This window comes from Folsomia candida, unplaced genomic scaffold (genome assembly GCF_002217175.1).
Source record: "Folsomia candida strain VU population unplaced genomic scaffold, ASM221717v1 Fcan01_Sc015, whole genome shotgun sequence".
NCBI classification, from domain to species: domain Eukaryota; kingdom Metazoa; phylum Arthropoda; class Collembola; order Entomobryomorpha; family Isotomidae; genus Folsomia; species Folsomia candida.
The window spans coordinates 947,885-969,233 of record NW_019091207.1 but is presented as its reverse complement, the minus strand read 5'-3'; the positions used below and the strand labels follow the sequence as shown (position 1 = coordinate 969,233).

The 21,349-nt window shown below is 39.7% G+C and overlaps 1 protein-coding gene across 2 annotated transcripts; it reads right to left on the bottom strand.

The window, feature by feature from the left end:
* Positions 1 to 1,137: 1,137 nt before the first annotated feature.
* Positions 1,138 to 21,199, bottom strand: LOC110856342. Of its 2 annotated transcripts, XR_004836285.1 has the most exons (8): positions 19,843 to 21,199; positions 8,220 to 8,425; positions 4,473 to 4,534; positions 4,327 to 4,400; positions 4,044 to 4,177; positions 3,190 to 3,424; positions 1,639 to 2,737; positions 1,138 to 1,562 (listed from the first exon to the last, which is right to left on the bottom strand). XR_004836285.1 is itself a non-coding variant. In XM_022104827.2 (7 exons), the coding sequence occupies exons 1-7, from the start codon at positions 19,880 to 19,882 to the stop codon at positions 2,646 to 2,648; spliced, it is 843 nt and encodes a 280-aa protein (XP_021960519.2). In that variant the 5' UTR covers positions 19,883 to 21,199; the 3' UTR covers positions 1,138 to 2,645. The 2 variants fall into 2 exon arrangements, 1 of the variants encoding a protein (XP_021960519.2); XM_022104827.2 differs by having other exon boundaries at positions 1,138 to 2,737.
* Between the last annotated feature and the right edge of the window lie 150 nt (positions 21,200 to 21,349).

Below are 21,349 nucleotides of genomic sequence, written 5' to 3'. Positions count from 1 at the left end.
ATTATTATTATAATTAATTATTATAATTATTTTTGATAATTTATAATTATTTATAATTATATTCTAAATTATATGTCTAGAAATCCTCCAAGGAAACAGTCAAAGGACCCTGGTTACCACGTGGTAGAATTGTTTAGTACCTCCACCGGTAACAATGGTATCAGAAAATTATTGAGAATATATGGGGACATCGAATTACTGTATGGACATTGTCCCCACCGTTCCGCGGCCACTGTGCAGGGAATATATGTATATTATGACTCGTAATCCTATATTTTTTCAAATATGGAAAACATGACGTAAATACTCTTCAAACCACGAGGTTTCAAAATATGGCGGAGTTACGTAGCTTTATTAACTTTTATGGCTGGAAGCACAATTTGATTATTTAAACGTTAAATATTTAAGGATCAAATATTCACGAATTTTGATAGGCAGTGGATTAGATAAGGATTTGAGGAGGACGACCGGAGGCCATACAGAGACGAACAATAATCCAAAATCCTTATACTACATACGTGCATAAATACATGTTGGTGTAATATGGGATCTGTTGCATGTACTTACATACATGCAACAGAAGTATGTTAGCAAGTATGCATAAGCGTTATGTTACGTATAACATTGTTAATCCAAGTGTGGACTGTGAAAATATTGACATTTGTTTGTAGTAGATGATGCGAAAATGGAGAAATTAACTTCCACATGATTTCCTTGAACGGACATGTTTTTTGCGGAAACTGGAATGAAATGACCATGAAAATACACTGTTAAAAATCGGGTAGAGTCGTCACATATATGTAAATTTGTAGTCCGTAAGTACTGGGATTGATTTGGTAATAAATTTCTCTACCCGAATGGTAGTAGTTTGCTTGTGAGGAGTAAATTTTTTTAGTACGATAACATTACTAACATTATGGGAATGTCCGTTATTACCAGTGCGGGTAGAGTATTTACTCCGGTCAGTAAACTGATAACGATTTAACGATCTGGTAACGATTTAATACCAGATTTTTAAGAGTATATATTTTACGTAATGAAGTGTTGCGCCATACAGAATTTCATAATGTCAAAAAACTGTTAGCCAGAAATGCAAGATTACCCGAATTTTGAGAGAATTTGTGAGAATAAAATTTCTGAAAATTATATAAGTGTATTTATTTCGGATATTACGTAACATCGAATACTTACATGCCAAAGTTTGGTAGACATACATAAAGATAAAATATTCAGGTTGAAATCCTTACATAACTAACACACGGAAAAATCTCCTTTATCTTCGAGATTTATAAGAACAATCCAATATTTCATGGATGGATGTAACACTACACTAAATAAGTACAAAAAAATGTGTGTTTGCCACCAGTGGCCGCGGAAGCCGGGGGGACATCTGGGGACATTTCCATTGTAGGATGGGGGAGGGAGGGGTTTGTATAAGATGATGGGGACCTCGAACAACCGTGGGGACATTGTCCGTACACTTCCGCGGCCACTGCACTTCCATCCGTTCCTGTGCCCACTCCAGTCAAAACACAATTTCGCATTTCACGTCCGATTTGAACCTAAAAAAACCCACATTCACATCCGTCATTTCTCAATAAGAAGGGAGAAAATATTGAATAAATTGAATCTCCGAACATTTTTTTACTGCTCCGAAGAATTTTCTCCAGATTTTGTGTGTCTCTCTCTCATCGCATTTATTATGCATTTCTTTGGCAAGATGACGATCCGACAGAGCACCACCACCACGACTATCACTGGAGAAAGTGGCCGCGGAAGGGTGCGGAAAATGTCCCCATCTTATATAAACCCCTCCCTTCCCTCCCCTATCCTACAATGTTAACGTCCCCCCGGCTTCCGCGGCCACTGCACCGGAGGGAGAAAGTGGAGAAGAGAAATATTATTTAGTTTCGCGTTTGGAGGCAATATTTCACCACTTTTCCGTCAGTCATGTTCACCTTCAGCCCACTTGAGCCAATTTAAGACTAGAAAATCCTTTTAAAATGAGCTGAGAATTCATTCCTGGAAATCCTTTGCACGGCGGAAATTTATCTTTATTATTTTTTCTATCTGTCTCTCCTCTCTTCACGTAAGAGAAAGTTGGCTGGCTTTCTTTTTCCTCGTTGCAAATTTTGTTGGTGAGTTTGACTTTCTTTCTTTCTTTTTTAAAGTTGGGAGAGATTTCAGCAGGCAGTTGAAATGGTGCTGAATTCATTACAAGAAGTTAGATATTTCTTGAGGGAGAGAAAACGGGTCAAGTTTTTTTGCACATGTTGGAACTGTAACTTGCAAAAGAGGACGAGATGACGAGGAAATGATGCCAAAAGTGTGTAATGTGTCGTGTTTATGAAGTTCTTAACGTAATGTTTGTCATAACACTTAAGTCCGCTTTTGAGTGGGAAGATTTGTGCAAATTTTTGATGGCGTCAGATACGTATTCTTCTCGGGAGGATGGATATTAATACGCCAAAAGTTTGCAGTGTTTCATGAATGAGCGTGATGGGGCGTTTATTGAGCCTCATTTGCACATACTGTTTTTTTTATTAGTAAACATTTGCAAACTTTCACTAAACACGTGACACGTAAAAAGTTGTTTGTATTCCAGTTGGAAACTTGGGGTACACATGTAATTTGCACTTTTAGTGTTAATGCGAATATCGGAATAATGTCGTGATTGCAAGTGTTAAAAGAGTAGTTTTCAGAGTACAGGAGGAGTAGAATTTGATGGGGGTTGCACCTAAAATTAGAGGTTTTATTCAGGTCAGTACTTCCGTTGCAGTTTTGAGTATATACGTGGAATATTGAGAAGTGAGGTTTTTCAGTGGATGCTCTCAGATTTTGAGGAAATTAGTGGCAATCGAGGATAAATTTGATTAGGATGAAATTTGCGAAAGACACGGTCTCCCAATGGGCACGTTTGGCGGGGATATTTGCATCCGAAGAGGAGAAAACGCGTAGAAAAGTTGACAAATTTTACCGTTTTCAAATTTACTGCGTGTTTTCTACTCTTCGGATGAAAATATCTCTGTCAAACGTGCCCATTGGGAGATCGTGTCTTTTGCAAATTTCATACTAATCATATTTGTCATCTATTGTTTGCCCAAAATCCGAGAGCATCCGCTGGGAAACCTCCCTTCTCAGTAATAACAATGCAAAATGCTAAGAAAACTGAAAGCACGCCTCAATTACCAGAAAGAAGCGGTCTATTATTTGGAATTGAAGGCTGTGCATTTGGAAATTTCGCTTCTGAAATGTTGATTCTCTTAAGTCGGTAACTATTTCCAATTGTTGCGGTACATTTTAGCTCCAAACTGCCATGTTTAAAGTGGCGAGGTTCCACGAGGAAGTGCAGCCCCAGGATGGACGTCTCCAACCCGTTGGGCTCAGAAATTGGGACGAATTCGCGAATCTCGCCAGCCTCCGCCTATTTACATTTCAGACGATCATTAATAATAATATTTGATGTGATTTGACTATTCCTAGAATTTTTGTGGGATGAAATCCTGTTAAATTAGTCATGGTCCGCAGTCATCAGTGGCCGCGGAAGGTGTGGGGACATGTGGGGACATTAACACTGTAGGATAGGGGAGAAAGGGGTTTGTATAAGATGGGGAGATGATGGGACATCAAATCACCGTGGGGACATTGTTCCTCTGTCCCCACACTTCCGCGGTCACTGTCACCTCTGACTTTATCATTGGAGCATGTTCAAGCAGTGGCTGCGGAAGCTGTGGGACATGGGGGGACATTAAGATTGTAGGATAGGGGAGGGAGGGGAGTTTACATAACATGGGGAGATGATGGGGGCATTGTCCCTCTGCCCCCACGCTTCCGCGGCCACTGTTCCTTTGGCATTATCATTGGAGCATGTACAGGCAGTGGCCGCGGAAGCTGTGGGGACATTAACATTGTAGGATGGGGGAGGGAGAAATTTGCATAAGATGGGGAGATGATGGGATCATCTAACAACCCTGGGGACATTGCCCCTCTGTTCCGCGGCCACTGTTGGTCATAAGGCGACACCATAACCCTGAATTGCTAACCTTTTCTTCGTTGATATAAAACATGAGGGATGCGGCGGGTTGGCTGTGGAAGGAGGTGCAGTTGGCGTTGATAGTCTCGCCCACGCTGACGGCTGGATGGATTCCAGTAATCTCCGGGTCAGCTGCGGGAGGGGCTGATAAGTGACAAAATAAACTCGATAAGGCTAAATTGAGTTGCTGGACATGTACATGATGTCATTGAGATGAAATGAGCATATATAAATTTGCACGATTCTACCGCAATCATAAAATTTTTGCTGCAAACAATAAAAGTTATTTATACCAATCACAATCATGTCCCCGGTCCCTTGTAACGTTCGGAAAGAAGGACGGTCTGCGGAAACTTCGCATTTGTAGCTGTTAAAAAACAGAATTATTAAGTTTTATTTAGAGAAAAGGAAAGATTCTTGGTTTAATTATGTACTTTACCTGCCACCCGATTGCAAAGAGATATTTCGTAGCATGACGTGATTCAATCCTGATTGGGAAACCTAAAAGTTCCGGAAACTTATTAAGTAATTGGTCTAATTACTGTTTCGATGAGGTTACATGATTTACATAGTGGAATATCGAGTGTGGTTGATTTTATGTGGGAATCTGTTTTTTGCTTTTGTTGGAAATTTCGAAAATTGACTAGAAATTTATGCATGTTGTTGTGACACGTGTCAAATTCCACGTGAATACATTTTCCTGATACGTTTCTCTCGGTATATGCGTAAATTGCACTCAAGGCTTGATCTGCTTCCAGCTTTTATTCTAATTAGTTAAGCGATACGCTATGTTGTAAATGGGGTGCCTGTTTTTCCACTCTCATCAATGTTAACCTAACCTAAACAGCCCGTCACGGTCATACCAGCAGTGGCCGCGGAAGGGTGTCGACAAAGGGACAATGTCCCCACGGGTATTTGATGTCCCCACCAGCTGCCCAACTTATATAAACCCCTCCCTCCTATACTACAATGCTAATGTCCCCACGGCTTCCGCGGCCACTGCACAATAGACCAGCAGGAAAACGGCAGAGCTTCATCACAACGTTTTGGCCCTGCTGGTAATAAAACAGCTCGTGGGGCTTTTGTGAAATATGTGGAGCAAATCGTGAGAATTTAATTTAATTAAAGCAGCAGCAAACGGTAGTGCAGTACATGCCGAGCCTCAGAAATCAGTGGCCGCGGAAGGTGTGGGACATTGCCATTGTAGGATGGGGGAGGGAGGGGTTTATCTAAGATAACCGTGGGGACATGGTCCCTCTGTCCTCACCTCGTTTCCGCCGCCACTGCCCAGAAATGATGAGAAAATATGAGGATTTCATTTACGTTCCGCATATGCGAAATGATGAAGGGCTCCCAAGCTTTCAGTCTGGACGAGAAGAGCAAGCTTCATAAATGGAGAAAACTGAGTGGGTGGTACTACTCACAAAAAAATGCACTACTTTCAAAACTAAGTTTGTCTGTAGTACAGAGTTTCGTCCAGATTTCTCCAAACGGTTGTGCGGGCTCGTGTCATAATGCATCATTCTCTCGACACGAGCACAAATGTGAAAAGTGAAAGGTAGGTCAAAAACTAAATATGAAATGGCACAGTTCGCAGACAGACCAGACCAGAAGTGCTTATTATTGTTGTTGTACATTATTACAAAACCTCATCTTCGTCTCAAAAACTTTGCGAGGGCGAGAGGATAACAGTGCCCATGAGAAGATCCAGAATAAAGATAAACGGAAGAGGTAGTAGGAGGGAGGAGGGTGAGAAAACATGGGCTGCTCGAGTTCATAAAGAACTTTACTAAATATTTTATCTCTTTCTCCTAACCAACTCACCGAGACAAACGGGAGCTTGTTTGTTGCCGTGAAATCTGTGCCGTAATTATGAGGAGTAATATTTCGTTTTGATAGCCCGAGTCAGGGCTTACGTACCCGTCATGGCTGTCTGTCTGTCTGTCTGTCTGTCTATTTATATTTCTATCGGGTACGCTCGTAAAACTTATCCAATCGAGTTGAAATTTTGCAAAAATGTATAATATGCAAAATTAAAAATCAAATTCTAAGATGAGGAAAATCTATCGAAAAATTATAACGTTGTCGTAGTCGTATCATACCGTTTTCAATGATTGATAATAACCTGACTCGGGCCGTGCACTGTGGGTTTTTACTATTATATGAACTACTTAGCCCATGAATTAATTGTCTTTCCGTAAAGAAATTAAACAATGCAATATTTAGAAGAGAGGGAAAGTAATTATGCATTTGGAGCGGAAATAAGATACAAATATCAAATATCGTGGCAAAAATGATGATGCATGTATACATGCATAAGTAGGTAGGTCTACCTCATGGAATATATATGATATGTAATGGAGAACACGTTTCCACACTTCACTCTGCCCGATATCACGTCAATCTCTGAATATGTATCCGTCCGTCTAGCTCCTTTCACTTTTTCCCCTTTGAAATGTCTCGAATTGGGTGTTTGTGTGTGTGAGCCAAGAAATGTAGTGAACAGGATTCAATGACTTATACTACGTATCAGGTATATTACACCAACACCAGTGGCCGCGGAAGCGTGGGGACAGAGGGGCTGACAATGTCCCCACGGTTGTTTGATGTCCCCATCATCTCCCCATCTTATATAAACCCTTCCCTGCCCCATCCTTCAATGGAAATGTCCCCACCCTTCTGCGGCCACTGCACCACCACCACCACGAATCCCATATTACACTAACACAGTGGCCGCGGAAGTCGTGGGGACAGAGGGGCTGACAATGCCCCCACCGTTATTCGATGTGATGTCCCATCATCTCCCCATCTTATATAAACCCCTCCCTCCCCCATCCTACAATGGCAATGTCCCCACGGCTTCCGCGGCCACTGCACCACCACCACCACGGATCCCATATTACACCAACACAGTGGCCGCGGAAGCGTGGGGACAGAGGGGCTGACAATGTCCCCAGTAGTCCCCACGGTTATTTAATGTTCCCATCTTATACAAAACCCTCCCTCCCCCCATCCTACAATGGCAATGTCCTCAGATGTCCCCCCCGGCTTCCGCGGCCACTGACCACCACCACGAATCCCGTCAACAACCAAGCAACTCTCCAAAGGGGAAAGAGTGGCGAATGTTTCTTTCTTGTCATATCCATTTTTCTATGAAGTCTTCCAGACGAGGCGAACGTAACAAAGGAGAAGCTTTACAAACTGGAGAGAGAGAGAGAGCGGAAATGGCCGTGAATGCCCTGGTCACACGGAGAGGACTTTGGAGTGCGAGGAAATGGGCAAGGAAGGAAAATGGTGTCACTTTCTATTTCTTTCTACTTATAACCAGGGCCATACCATACAAAGAAATGTCTCGCAAGAGTAAGAGCCCTCGTCAATATAAATAAATGTCGGACACTCATTCTTAGATTAGATATATGTATCTAGGTACGTCTACAATCGGTTGGTGGTGACAAGTAAGGAAGAAAAAAAAACTGAACACGGGGGCCAGTGACGGCGGAAGCGTGGGGGCAGAGGGTGTTCTCAAGGTTATGAAATGTTCCGATCAGGGTTCCAGTTCTGGTCGTGCTATTGCTATCACGTTATCTTAGATTGCTGGAAAATTTTTAAGATTTAGAAATGAATGGAATGGGACACGCACATATTTTTGGTAGTTGGTTTTGAATTTATATTTTTGTGTCGCAAAGTCGCAACTTTCCATTCTTTGCAAGTTACAATTTTGAAAAGTGCTCATATCTGTGCGTTTTTTTTATCTAAAAATCGATGATTTGTAAGATAGGAGGTTAGAATTTTAATTTTTTTTTGTTCCTTGAGAAAATATGTAATCCTTACTTATTATTTTTTTAATTGAATTTATTTCTATTTTAAAAATCTGCATGCAAATGTCTTATGGCAGTTTGGTCGCATTCGAAATATGGTGGTGCGACCAGAACTATAACTCTGGTCCCCTGCCCATATAAAAAACCCTTCCTTCCCTATCCTACAATGTTAAAGTCCCCCGATGTCCCCACGGCTTCCGCGCCCACTGACGACATGGACAAAGAGAAAGCTCCCCTACCACACCACCAAGGCAAGATCATCATGAAACCATGACTTTGCATATTCCTCAGGGAAAATTGGCTTCATTTCAAAGCAAAGAAAAACGAGACAAATGTGAATTTTTAGAAAGAGGAGATCAAAACGTTACATTGACGTGGACGCCGGCCGTTGGAAAGTCCAGGATGTTGGGCTGGATGTTCGGCGAGTATCGAAAAAACTCGTGGCCATCTTTATACCATTTGAGAACGAGGAGAGGCTCATCGGCATCCATGACGAAATCACAGTAAAGCTTGACCCACCCGTGGAGAGACCCATATTTTGGGACCGTCACATTCTCCAGTTTTAACCCGAGTGCTGAAAGAAACAAAAACGGAAAATGGGTTAGTACATATCAATGTGAGGTTAAGATCGAAATGAATGTGAGGCAATGAAAGAGAGTCAAGTCGCAGTGTTTCGTGGCTTGTTAGGAGTTTGCATTTCTTGCATTGCAAATCAAGCAATGCAAGAAATGTGAGGTGCAAGAAAGTGCAAGAAATATGCGCCATCTAGCCACGCGCCATACAAACTATTTATAGCGCTGGGAAGGAGTTTCTCCCACCTTGCATTTCTTGCAGGTCAAAATAAATACCTGCAAGAAACCACGTTCTTATTGCCCTTATTTCTTGCACGTGGTTCCTTCCTTCCACCGGAACCACTGCTACATAAGTCTGTTTGTATACGGGGAAGAAAGTGACAATTGACTGGACTCAACTGGACAGAGGGTTCTATTTTTTTGGGCGTTTTTCCTTTGCTCGAAGAAAAGAGAAGCTAATTTTGAGTCGAGTCACTCCCCAGTTTGGCAGTGGTTTACTCGAGATGAATTTTAAACTGGGGGAATAATGGAATATCTCATTGCCATGCGGTCCGCCCATGTGGAGGCGAAAAGGATCCATTGTGTTTTCATGACAGAATCTTTGATTATTGTCATTGTCAATTTTGTTACTCTTTCACCCTCTGATTCCAAGCTTATTGTTTGTACTTGACAATTGGACTATTTCACCACGAGCACAAGAAAGAAGGAAGAAAATGAGAAAAATAAATTGAATTTTGTGTCACAAATCCAGTGCAGACACTTTGTAGACAGAATCCTAAAATATATTTTTTCTTTTTGTGGTTTGACACCACGATTTTTGCTACGTGTGGATTTGATTTTTATAATTTGGTACAGAAAAGGGTTTATTATTAAAGGCTGTATTATCAGAGGGCGGCTATGTATTTGGGAAAAATCGGTGAAATATGTGTTTTATTTATGAAAAGGTGGCAAAATATTTACGAAATATGTACATAAAAATTAGAATTTTCACAAAATTTATATTCTTGAAATTATTAAGTATTTAGTATTTACGAAAACAAAATGTCAAAATATTTACGAAATATGTACATAAAAATAAGAATTTTCGCAAAATTTGTATTCTTTAATTTAAGATGTATTTAATATTTGCGAAAACAAAATGCTAAAATATTTGCGAAATATGTACAAAAAATCGTAAAATTATGTAAGAATTTTCAAAAATATTCTTGAAATGTCTTCGTCTCAAATCATTGAAATATTTACAAAATTATAATATATATATATTTTTTTAATCCAAAATAGTTTCAAATAATGGAAGAAATATTTTCAAATTTTTATATGTCGAAAAACCTAGAAATGTGTAAAACTATTTTTGGGATCAATAAGAGTTTACAAAGTTTGACAGTTTGTTGTCATAAAATGGAAAAGTTGAAAATAAATAGATATCCTCCCTCTGTTTATTATTAATGTTGAGACCAAGTGTATCTTTGTAAAAATTTATTTTTGAAGCGTTCTTTTCTCCTATTATTTCCGAGTAAAACATAGCGTACATTATTTATAAATAAATAAATAGCCTACTTTTTTGCATGGTCGGGAAAATGAGATGCGATGAAATAAAACCCGTAACATTTAGATGACACACTTGCCCAGCAGCGACGCGATGCAGAGCCGTTTCACCACAAGGACTGTAACTCTGACCGGAAAAGAAGCAGTAAATCAACAGCTTTTATTTACGAGTTTATTCATCCTGAGAAGAAAGTAGGGACGGAAAGAGGATGTAAAAGGCAGTGCAAATAAATGTTGTAATTCAGCAGCAGCAGCAGCACTTTCATCCAGTCGCCGCGGAAGGTGTGAGGGCATCTGGGGACATTAACAGGGGAGGGAGGGGTTTGTATAAGATGGGGAGATGATGGGGACATCGAATAACCGTGGGGACATTGTCGACACCCTTCCGCGGCCACTGGTTTCTCCCAATCGAACACGGCTCTCGGCCACCAAATCCCTTTTCACTTTTAGTCTTCTCTTGTATGGATTGTTTAATGGGCTCTTTCACTCAGGAGAGAGACCGAGTAAATTACGAAGCTCATCTATAAGCACTGACTGACTTTTACCAGCCGAGGGTAAAAGTGGGCTTTTAGTAGTACAATTATTGCTATAATTTGTCAAAATGTGGTGATTAGAGGGACACGAAAATTGAAATTATTTGAATTTTATTTTTATATCGCTGGTGAAAACTGGGAACATTAAAATTTACTTATGTTTAGCATATGATTCAATTAATTATCACCAAAATCGTCAAACTGAACACATATTTAAGAAGCCTTCAGAAAAATTGAAACTGATCGAAAAACTCGACGCCATTCCATTAATTAACTCACTGATGGCAAATTTGTCGTTCAGAATTTTAAATTAAATTTCCTGAGGGGAGAAATGATCAAAAATGTGTTGATTTTGAAGATTTTGGCGATGAGTCATCAAGCCCTTACATATTTCCAATTCAAAATTCATTAGAAAAATTTGAAATTTTTTTTTTTTGCATTTTGACAAGGTCACTTATTTTTTATTTGAAAATGAAAAATTTCCATGGTTTGAGACGAGTATAAATTTTTCCAAAGTATGCAACCCCAGTAATTTCCAAATTTACATGTGTGTATATATCCTTCCAGGATGAATCAATTCGTTTCCTCTTAGGGTGCGGCCGTAACTCAGTCAACGAATTAATTTTGAATTATTTGCTAATTTGGTGGATTTTGCCAATCACTGACCATGAAGCCCGAGTCAGGGGAGTAGTAGTTAACGATAAATTCGATATCAAGTGCATTACACATTTTATTGTATTCTGATTATTCTGAGGACGAATTGGACCATTTACTCTCGACGAAAATTTTTTTAAATTATTTTCCTATTTTTAATTGATGAGTAATTGCTCTATTTATATTTTTACGTACACATTTTTATTTATTATTCTTCCGAGATTCGAGGCATGTCATACAACGTGTTAACATTAAGAAAAAATTGTATGTGCTTCAGTTTTAGGCCTTTTAAGGCCGTGAGCGAGAATTTCCATTTTTGCGTGACATTTTTCTCGCGAGGGGGGAGATAAATACAGATTCTCGCTTACGGATTCCATCAGAATTTTGCTTAAACTTAAAATGCGTGGGCATGAACTGGTTTTTTCCGATTTTGATCGGACCAATTTTAAATTTTTCACACAAGGAAATTAACAGAAGTCTTCGGTTGTACCAAAATCAGCCAAAGTTAAGATTTTTTAAATGATATAAATTTTTCCAATTTTGACCCGACTTCAAAAATGAAAGAACCTTTTTGCACACACTTACATTGTGCAAAAGAAAAATAAACTTTTCAAAACCTTTTAATTTTTCAAAAATTTCTGGTTTGTTACATTTGTCAAAATTTTCAAAATTTATCATAATTTAAAAATTTGTGCGAGGGTAAAAATCACGTCACGCCCACGAATTTTAACAAAATTATATATGATGGAATCTGAGAATCTGTACTTTCCTCCCTCGCGAGAAAAATTTCACGGTAAAAATGAAAATTCTAGCTCACTGATTTCGTCATAATTTCGTTTAAATTGAGCATTATGAAAAATCCTGAAACACGTGTTTAATGATTTATCTAATGCTACATAATTTTAGTGGTTTCGTCAAAATCTGAGCGAGACCGCTAGGGTTATCGCATTGTTAAATGACCCCCACCGACAACCACTTGACCAATCATGCCCAATGTAGAATGGATATTTAGCATTGGAATACTGATTTTTTTAAATCGTCATATCCAGCTGAAATGTTGCTTACATGTCTTAATGGAAGAATATGGAATGAAATTGGTAAAATTTTTATCTGTAGCGACTCTATGGGGTGCCGGTGACCCATCCAGATTTTTATAAATTGCTTTAAAAACATTAAATCCGGCATGGTAATACTTAATGGCTTCTTATAAATGAATATGAAGTTAAAAGTGAGCAAAGTGCAAGCAGAGTGACCCTGGAGGCTGACCCATACCGTTTTGAAACGTTATTATTTCATCTGAAATTTGATATGGGGATAAAAACCACTTCTGGATAGCACACCCAGCTTTGGAAGTTCAAGATGTTAAAGATTTTTATGCCAAATAATAGAAAATCTAACAAACATTTAGCTATCCACAACAAGGAGTTTGGTAATATTATGTCGGTCAATTCAGAGAAAAATTTAGAACTCTAACCCAAAGGACTCTGTCCCTGACTCGACTATATGGAGTCTGCCTGCACTGTAGGTTTTTATTGTGTATTTTAATTTATTATTTAATTTCTACGTTAGTAAAATTGTAACGCACAAGCAGTTTACGTAAAAGTATGAATTTGTGGAATTTATGAACAGACAGACAGACACATGGATACACAAGGCTGGATATTATAATATCCAGCTTTTCAAAAAATGAAATTTTCCATTTTTTCCGAGTTACGGCCGAACCCAGAAACACCGGCGTAGCCGTTAGTGATTGAAGAATCCTGATATCCTTCCTACCACATTTACCACAATTACCACAATTACCAAAAAAATGGATGACCAGCCCGCGACCGAGATGACAGATATGGATCCTCGCCAACGAGAAAAGGAATTTCTTGCCACTTGTCACCAGGAGTACCCGATCCCCATGAACAACATCTTCCAGGAGATTAAAGACATCGCAAAAATTGGGGAGGGGATTTTTGGCGAAGTTTATCAAGGTAATGTTCCCCTTCTGGGGGAAGGAGGTCACGGGGACACGTGCAACGTGGCCAGTGTCGTCTTCAAAATTGTACCCATCGAAGGGGAGGAATTTGTTAATGGAGAGCGACAAAAGAAATTCGAAGAAGTTGCACCGGAAGTCGTAATCACGGAGTAAGCATAAATAAAAGTTTCTTTTATGGAACAGTGTTTCGGGTGGAAGTGACCACATGAAAAAAATAACGGGAAGAAAGTGGTTTCTTGCAGCTAAATATTTTGACCTGCAAGAAATGCAAGGCGCGAGAAACTACCGCTTCCTACCGTAATAATTCATACTGCGCGTCGCTAGATTGCACTTTCTCACAGTTTCTTGCACTTCACATTTCTTGCACTTCATGCTTTACAGTGCAATAAATAACAGGAATAAAGTGGTTTCTTGCACCTATTCTGACCCTCCAAGAAATGCACGGCGCGACAAACTTCTTCCCGCCGCTGTACTTCATACGGCGCGTGGCTAGATGGCGCTTATTTCTGCAAAATTTTTCGCAGTTTCTTGCACCTCGAATTTCTTGCATTTCCCACTTTCCTGTGCAAGAAATATGTATAGCAAACCCGCAAGAAACCAAACACTGATCTCGTTTCATACACAATCGTGATTTTTTTGCTAATATTCAACAGAAAACTGGGCAAGCTTGGAGAAAACATGAGCGAACCTAATGTTACGGGAGGATATGCGAAAATGTACTATTCGTACTTGGCCTGTGGTGAATATCCAGCTAATTTGGTGACGGCTTGGAATAAGTGGCATGAGGTTAATGGTGCGGTCTCATTATGCATATTTATTATTCTACATCAAATTTTGCAACGTTTATCGTCACGATTTTTCTTATTCAGATTCTGACAATGATGCCCCCATGTTTTCCGTGGATCAAAAGTTTGTAGTTTTTCTGTTCGAACATGGTGGCGAGGATGCTGGTTGCTACCAGTTCAAAGACGCGAAACAGACGTTCTTCATGATTATGCAGGTTTGTTTGCGAAATATATAAATTATTCGCAATAAATATTCAAATTGCATGCATTTGTTCGATAGATTATTCACATGCTTGCCGTAGCAGAAATCGCGTTGGAGTTTGAACACAGGGATTTACACGGTCGGTTGTAAACTAGGAAGATACGTAAATATTTCAGAAGCGAATATTTTATTTATTTTTTTTTTTGAAATAGGAAATAATATTTTGATAAAGAAAACTCATCAAGACTTCAGTACGTTCAAAGTGAACGGGAAAGTGATGAATGTCCCGACTTGCGGTATAATCCCGACAATTATTGACTTTACGTTTTCGAGAATTAAAGATCCTGGGACGAACGCTGAGATTTTTTTGGACATGGCGGATGACGAAGAAATGTTTATGAGTTAGTATTTGTAAATTAGTTGGTCAGCGGCATGCGTACGAGTCTAAAATGGAGATCTCCCTGCGTATACTATTCGATTTTGAGCAAACTAGTGTCAATCGATGACAAATTTAATTAGGATGAAATTTGCAAAAGAAACGATCTCCCAATGGGCACGTTTGGCAGAGATATTTGCATCCGAAGAGGAGAAAACGCGCCTTAAAGTTGACAAATTTTACACTTTCCAAATTTACTGCGCGTTTTCTCCTCTTCGGATGCAAATATCTCTGCCAAACGCGCCCATTGGGAGATCGTTTCTTCCGCAAATTTCATACTAATTAAATTTGTGATCAATTGAAACTAGTTTGCTCAAAATCGGATACGCATCCGCTGTGAGACCTCCCTTGTTCCTGAGTAAAGGTCACTACATTCTATTTTTAACAGGCACCGGAAACTATCAATTTGATATTTACCGAATGATGCGTGACGCCAATAGGTAACTTTTTTTATTATTAATATCTTTCGCTCCCTCGCCCTCTTCACCTATAACCTTTACGTTATTAAAGAATTGTTTTTATTACATTCCATACACAGGAACAGATGGGGGCCTTTCAACCCAAAAAGCAACATCATGTGGCTGCATTACCTCGTTGACAAACTCTTGTCGAAAAAACATTGGACGGAGACGGCCACTTTTGACCATCGCGTCTTTCTCGGCCAGATGCATCACCTCAAATCCCGTCTTCTTTCATTCACATCGTGTCACGATTTCGTGTGCAGTCCACTTTTAGGAAAGTATTTGACCATGCCGGACCCCAAGGAGTATGAAGCCGCAAGCCGTGGGCGGAGAATAAGCGTGAAAAGAGATGTCAAAAAGTGATGATTTCGACGTGTTGCACATTATTCAATTACAAGATGTATAATTAAATATTGTTATTTTTCAATCAGCTCATAACTAAAATTTGCAAATTAAAAAATTATAGTTGATAAAATTATCAAGTTTACTAAAGATTGCTTGAGTGATTAAATTTTTAAGTGTCCGTCCAGCGTCAGTACAAAAGTGCGGTTTTTTCAGCTCTGGGCAAGTATTGGAATATAGAAAAATTTAAATAACAAGATAAACGTAAATAGTAATTAAATAATTGATTAAATTCAATAAGAAGTAATTATTAAATGGAAGAAAAGTGAAACCTAGTAGGAAATTGTGCTCACAATTGGGACGCAAACCAAATTCAACCCAGATTATCTTTTTACCATCTCAGTTTGAAAGAGAAACTCTTTAGAAGCAACATTTAGTGCGGCACTTGCGCAAAATGCAGCAAGTTTTTGGCACCGCAAGTTCGCGAAAGCGCGCAACTGCTGGCAAGAAACACAAATTCAGCTGGAAAACCGAACGTTTTCGCGAACTTGCGACGCTCAAAACTTGCTGCATTTTGCGCAAGTGCCGCACTAAATGTTGCTTCTAAAGAGTTTCTCTTTCAAACTGAGATGATCAAAAAATAATCTGGGTTGAATATAGTTTGCGTCCCCATTGTTAAAGTTAGGATACACGGTTAAACCCTCGATTTATGCTGTGCGTAGGCAGATAATAATGTCGAAAACGATGATGGCGATCAAGCAAAGGCAGAAATCCAAACCACAAACAACTAACTGCCCGCATCATCCAGTCGAAATGAGCCGAAATGCAGACATATTTAATATTTCGTAGCTTATATCAAGTAATTATTTATATCTTCGACCCACGCATACATACATCGACCAACCAGTTGAAAATGTGTGTCAGCATATTTAATGACTGACCAGAGAAAGGAGATCCTGCAACATTAAATTTAGCCGCTGCCCTGAACCCGCTTTTGGTATTTGGTGGACTTGGACTGGATAAAATATTTCGTTTATGAGCCCGTTTTTCGGACCGTGCTCTCGAATTAATTGATTTTCACTAAACACTCGACTCGTTCAAATGAGTTATCTACACATTCCACTTTTCATCCGGGCACGATTTATCAATTTATTTGCATGCATGCATGGATTTACAGAATGTATGGGTGTGTGCAGTGGCCGCGGAAGGGTGGGGGGAGACAGAGGGACAATATCCCCACGGTTGTTCGATGTCCATATTATCTCCCCATGTTATATGAACCCCTCGCTCCTCCCTATCCTACAATGTTAATGTCCCCACGGCTTCCGCGGTCTCTGGTCCCCACCGTTGTTCGATGACCCCGTCATCTGTCCATGTTATGCAAACTCCTCCTACAATGCCAATGTCCCCACAGCTTCCGCGGCTACTGCAACACCTTAGCGTGGAGACAGAGGGACAATGTCCCCACAGTTTGATGTCCCCATCATCTGCCCATCGTATACAAACCCCTCCCTCCCCCATCCTACAATGGCAACGTCCCCCATGTCCCCACACCTTCCGCGGCCACTGTACATCCATATGGTAAATACGTATTTCGACCATTAATACAAGACAAGAAGCTTATTGTGCACGAGGCCATTGTTAAATGAACACATTGTACAAATGGAGTTTTTACATTGATCTCATCTCACCCAGCGACCGGTTGGTCGGATCTTTTATTGCTCAGGATGCAGGAAAGAAAACAGGCTGCTTTTGGGGCTGTGTATAGATCAACAAAATTCAGCGGAGGAGAGGAAAGAGGGAAATAATAATGGGGCGATACACGATAAATTACAGGACATTTGCTAAGGGCTGACTTTTATCACGGAACCATTTCCTCTCTCGCTTTCACTCAGCGTCTCGCAGCCCAAACAGGATTTCTGCCACCACGAGGATAATACCACCACCAGCGTCATCAATTCAGCGATGGTCTGGTCTCCAGTTTCCTCTCCATTTAATAAATTCAGGCATTTGCATCTTTGCGAAAAAAAATAAATTGTAGATTAGAAACGGAACGATGAAATAGGAAGGCGTTAGGTGCGTATTTGCAGACGTGGGCAAAATACGTTGGAAAAATGTGCAGTATTTTGAGCTCCGGTATTTTTCAGGGTTTGGATTTCCGGGGGTGTTACACCCACAAAAAGACGAGAATTTGTATCGAGGAGGCAACAGTCTCACCAAAATATTTACAGGTTTTGTGAAGAAACTAACGTTTTATCGGTGTCAAAATACTTTATTTTTAAAAAATCCTGAGAACAATGTATTTTGAAGTTAATTTCTTAAAAAAAACATGTATTTTCATAAGACTGTTGTCTTCTCGATGCAAATTTGTGTCTTTTTGTGGGTGAAATCTACCCTTTTTCGCTGTTAAAATACATTGCTTTCACGATTTTTTAAAAATCAAATATTTTGACACCGATAAAAAGTTTATTTCTTCAGAAATTTTCGACTTACTGTTGCTTTCTCCACGTGAATTTTCGTCTTATTTTTGTGGGTGTAACACCCCTCAAAATCCAAACCCTGGGAACTACCGAGCTCAAAATACTGTACATTTTGACAAAGTACTTTCCCCACCACTGGTACGTACATACATAGATTAATCAAATTTATACCATTACAATGCACGCAGTGATCAAAGTTGGTAAAGCGGAAGGAGGCCATTTGTCATGCAGCCGACATCCACTACTGAACTGATATTATCCTCCTTGTATTAAGTGAAAGTGAAACGCATGTCCATCGTCATAAAAAAGGAGTCGATTTAAGTAAGGAACGAACGAACGCGTTATAAATGGGGAAAGATGAGAAAGATGACGCTTTCTCCGACAAGGAATTTGAATACGAAGAAGAAGATATGATCCATCCTCCTTTGGTAGCAATAATATTTCTGAAATTTGAAAATCCTCCTTCGAACCTGACACCCAACATATTTCGCATGTTGGGATTACTAAGCCGTCTCACTTTTAGTTAGATACACATGTAACGTGATAAATGTTCAAAGTCGATTCGGTGAAGGACTTTATCCAATATTCTAGTATGAATGTCTGATAAGACGTAATCCAATACATAATGTCACATCAACTCAACTGAGGAGGAGGAGATCGTATCAGATAGCAGCAATATTTCACGATTTTCTTGGCGGACTGGAGAGCTACATAAAGAAGGAAATATCACACCTGCCTAAATATGTATGTGTGCATGAGTATCTGTATGCAGATAAGTATGTACATGCATGTCTGCCTGTTAGTATATGTGTTTGTACAGTGTCTTGTTTCTTGAAGGTTTGCTACATTTCTTAAATGAAGTGCAAGAAATGCGAGGTGCAAAAAACTGGGAGAAAGTGCAAGAAATATGCGTCATCTAGCCAAGCGCCATATGAAGTATAGCGGCTGGAGAGAGTTTCTTGCGCCTTGCATTTCTTGCAGGTCAAAATGGCTGCAGGAAACTACTTTATTGTGGTAAGTTCTTGCAAGTCTTGGTTCCGAAACACGGGGTCAGCAGTGACTACTTTCACACAGTGTTTCGTTTATTGCGGGTTTGCTACATTTCTTGCACTGCAAAGGAAGAAATGCGAGGAGACTAGGAGAAAGTGCAAGAAATATGCGCTATACGAACTATAACGGCGGAGCGTAGTTTCTTGCAGGTCTAAATATGTAGCTGCAAGAAACCACTTTCTTCCCGTTATTTCTTGCAAGTGGTTACTTTCGCTCGAAACACTGGTTTGCATGCATGCAGATCTGTCATATTTCCACCAATAAATAATAATTGGTGCAAAGTATCATGCAGCCCGTATGGATTACAAAGTGGATGACATACATAGACACGTTACGACTTTTGACATGAGGATTCAAACGGTGGAAAATTTGTAGAAAAAAACCTTGTCATGAATCAGATATGTACATATGTATGCAAAATGGAATCGGACAGCTCTTTGGTACATAAGATTTAGATGATGTCCTTCTCACTCAATTTTTTGCACTTTCTTCCCCTTCATTCATACCCACGCATTGACATCCAGAATCCAATATCGGTATCAAAACATGAGAAAGATAACATAGGGTTATCGATTTTGTCATAAAGTAGCATAAAAGTCGGCTCACTTGCTACGATCTCGGGCAAGATTATGATAAATGAGCCCGACCCAAGATCAAGTTTGGGTAATGTGCTCGAAAGATATTAACCTCGTCGCTCTATTTCTTTCTCCAGTGGCCGCGGAGGCTGTGGGGACATCTGGGGACATTAACATTGTAGGATGAGGGGAGCGAGGGGTTTATATAAGACGATAGGGACATCGAATACCCTTGGGGACATTGTCCCTCTCCCTGTCCCCCCGCCCGCTTCCGCGGCCACTGCTCTCTCTCCCCTCCAAAAGTGATAAAGGAGAAAGCCGGAGAGTAAATAAGTTTGGCGTTTTATAGAAATTATTATTTTTAATTCATACCAAAGTTTATGAGCAGCGTGGTAAAAGTGAGACGATTCATGGTGACGAAATCCTTGTTCCTGTGACGTTGGTTCGTTCCCCTTTTCAAGTAGCTTATCTTTCCTCACTCGGCTCGATGGGGACTTGCTGTTCAAAGTTATTTGTTTGTTTAATTAAGCAACCAGTTCTGTACTTCCGTAAGTAAACTTCACATCGCAATGTTTCCAAAGGGGGCACCCCGGAAAATAAAGCAAACCAAACCACAAAACTCTTTGATGCGTCAGTTCGATGTGTGTGTAGTTAGTTGTTCACTCGTTGACACAAAACCGAACCCGTGTGTCTCAAATTATTGGTAGGTTTCATTCATGTAAAATTTTAAAGCTGTCTGTTTGTGTCAGAATTTGAAAATAGTTCATCCTACACGACACGACATTATTGGCTTTCATTAGTCGCCAGCCACGCAAGCAAGATACGTTTAAGAGGAAAGTTGTGTAGTGTTGTTTGAGTTACTTATTACTTATCTGATTGGATATGGATTGAGCTTTATGGATGATGAAAGTGGTTACGGAAATGTTTCACTTTTCCTTCAAACTGGGTGTCAGAATTGAGGCATTTTAGACTTATCGGTAATTGAATTACTGCCGTGCGTATTATTGAGGAGTGATCGATAAGTGCTGGTGGAAAAATGGATGGATGGATGGATGGGAAGCTTCTTGAAGAATTGGATTGGATTAGTGATATATTACGTAAGTAAGTAAGTAAATCGTTAATTTTGTGCTCAAGTAATTCGTAATGGTTGAGAGAGGAGGATGCGATTATGGAAATCCAGTTATAGACTCTTTTCTTTGTTTTCTTTCTTCTTCTTCTTCACGGGGAAACTTTGTCATTTAAAAGTTGGCGTAGAGTTGATTCACTTTTTTTCATATTATTTTTTTATTCATTATGCAAACAAATAGTTGAAGAAAGTTGGGGTCTCTTCATTAGTGCGTGATTAGAGATGAGATGAGATGAAGGAAGTAGTGGAGTGATGAAAGTGATGACTTTCACTCGATTCAGCTCTCAGTTTGTGGGACGCTGAATTTTTGGTCTTTTGTTAGCAGAGAAAGTAGCTTTTTTTAAGGTGGTGATGCACTTAAGGGGACAGAGAGGAGCCTTGGATATTTCTTGGGTGAGAAATGTGACGTTATTTGCAGTAGCGGGGATTTTTAATTTTGGAGGTTATCTTGAGTTGGTTATGTTAATTTTTTAAATGATAAATTGAGTGGGGGGGGATAAGATGTTAATTTTTTGTGGAGTGGTTTTGAAGGGACGAGAAGAAGCCTTGGTTTTAGGTAGGATTTTTAGAGCGAGGAGAGGACAAGAGGATGTGGCGTGGACTAGGTCGTGGAACGAACTGGGAGAGAAAATGCCCAAGACGGAAATGTATTTCAGTTTCACCAGTTGCCCAATAACCCTCCCACCAACTTTTCTCAGGAGCATGTTCCAGTCCCGCTTTGTAAATATTCCCGTACGTATTCATACGTACGGG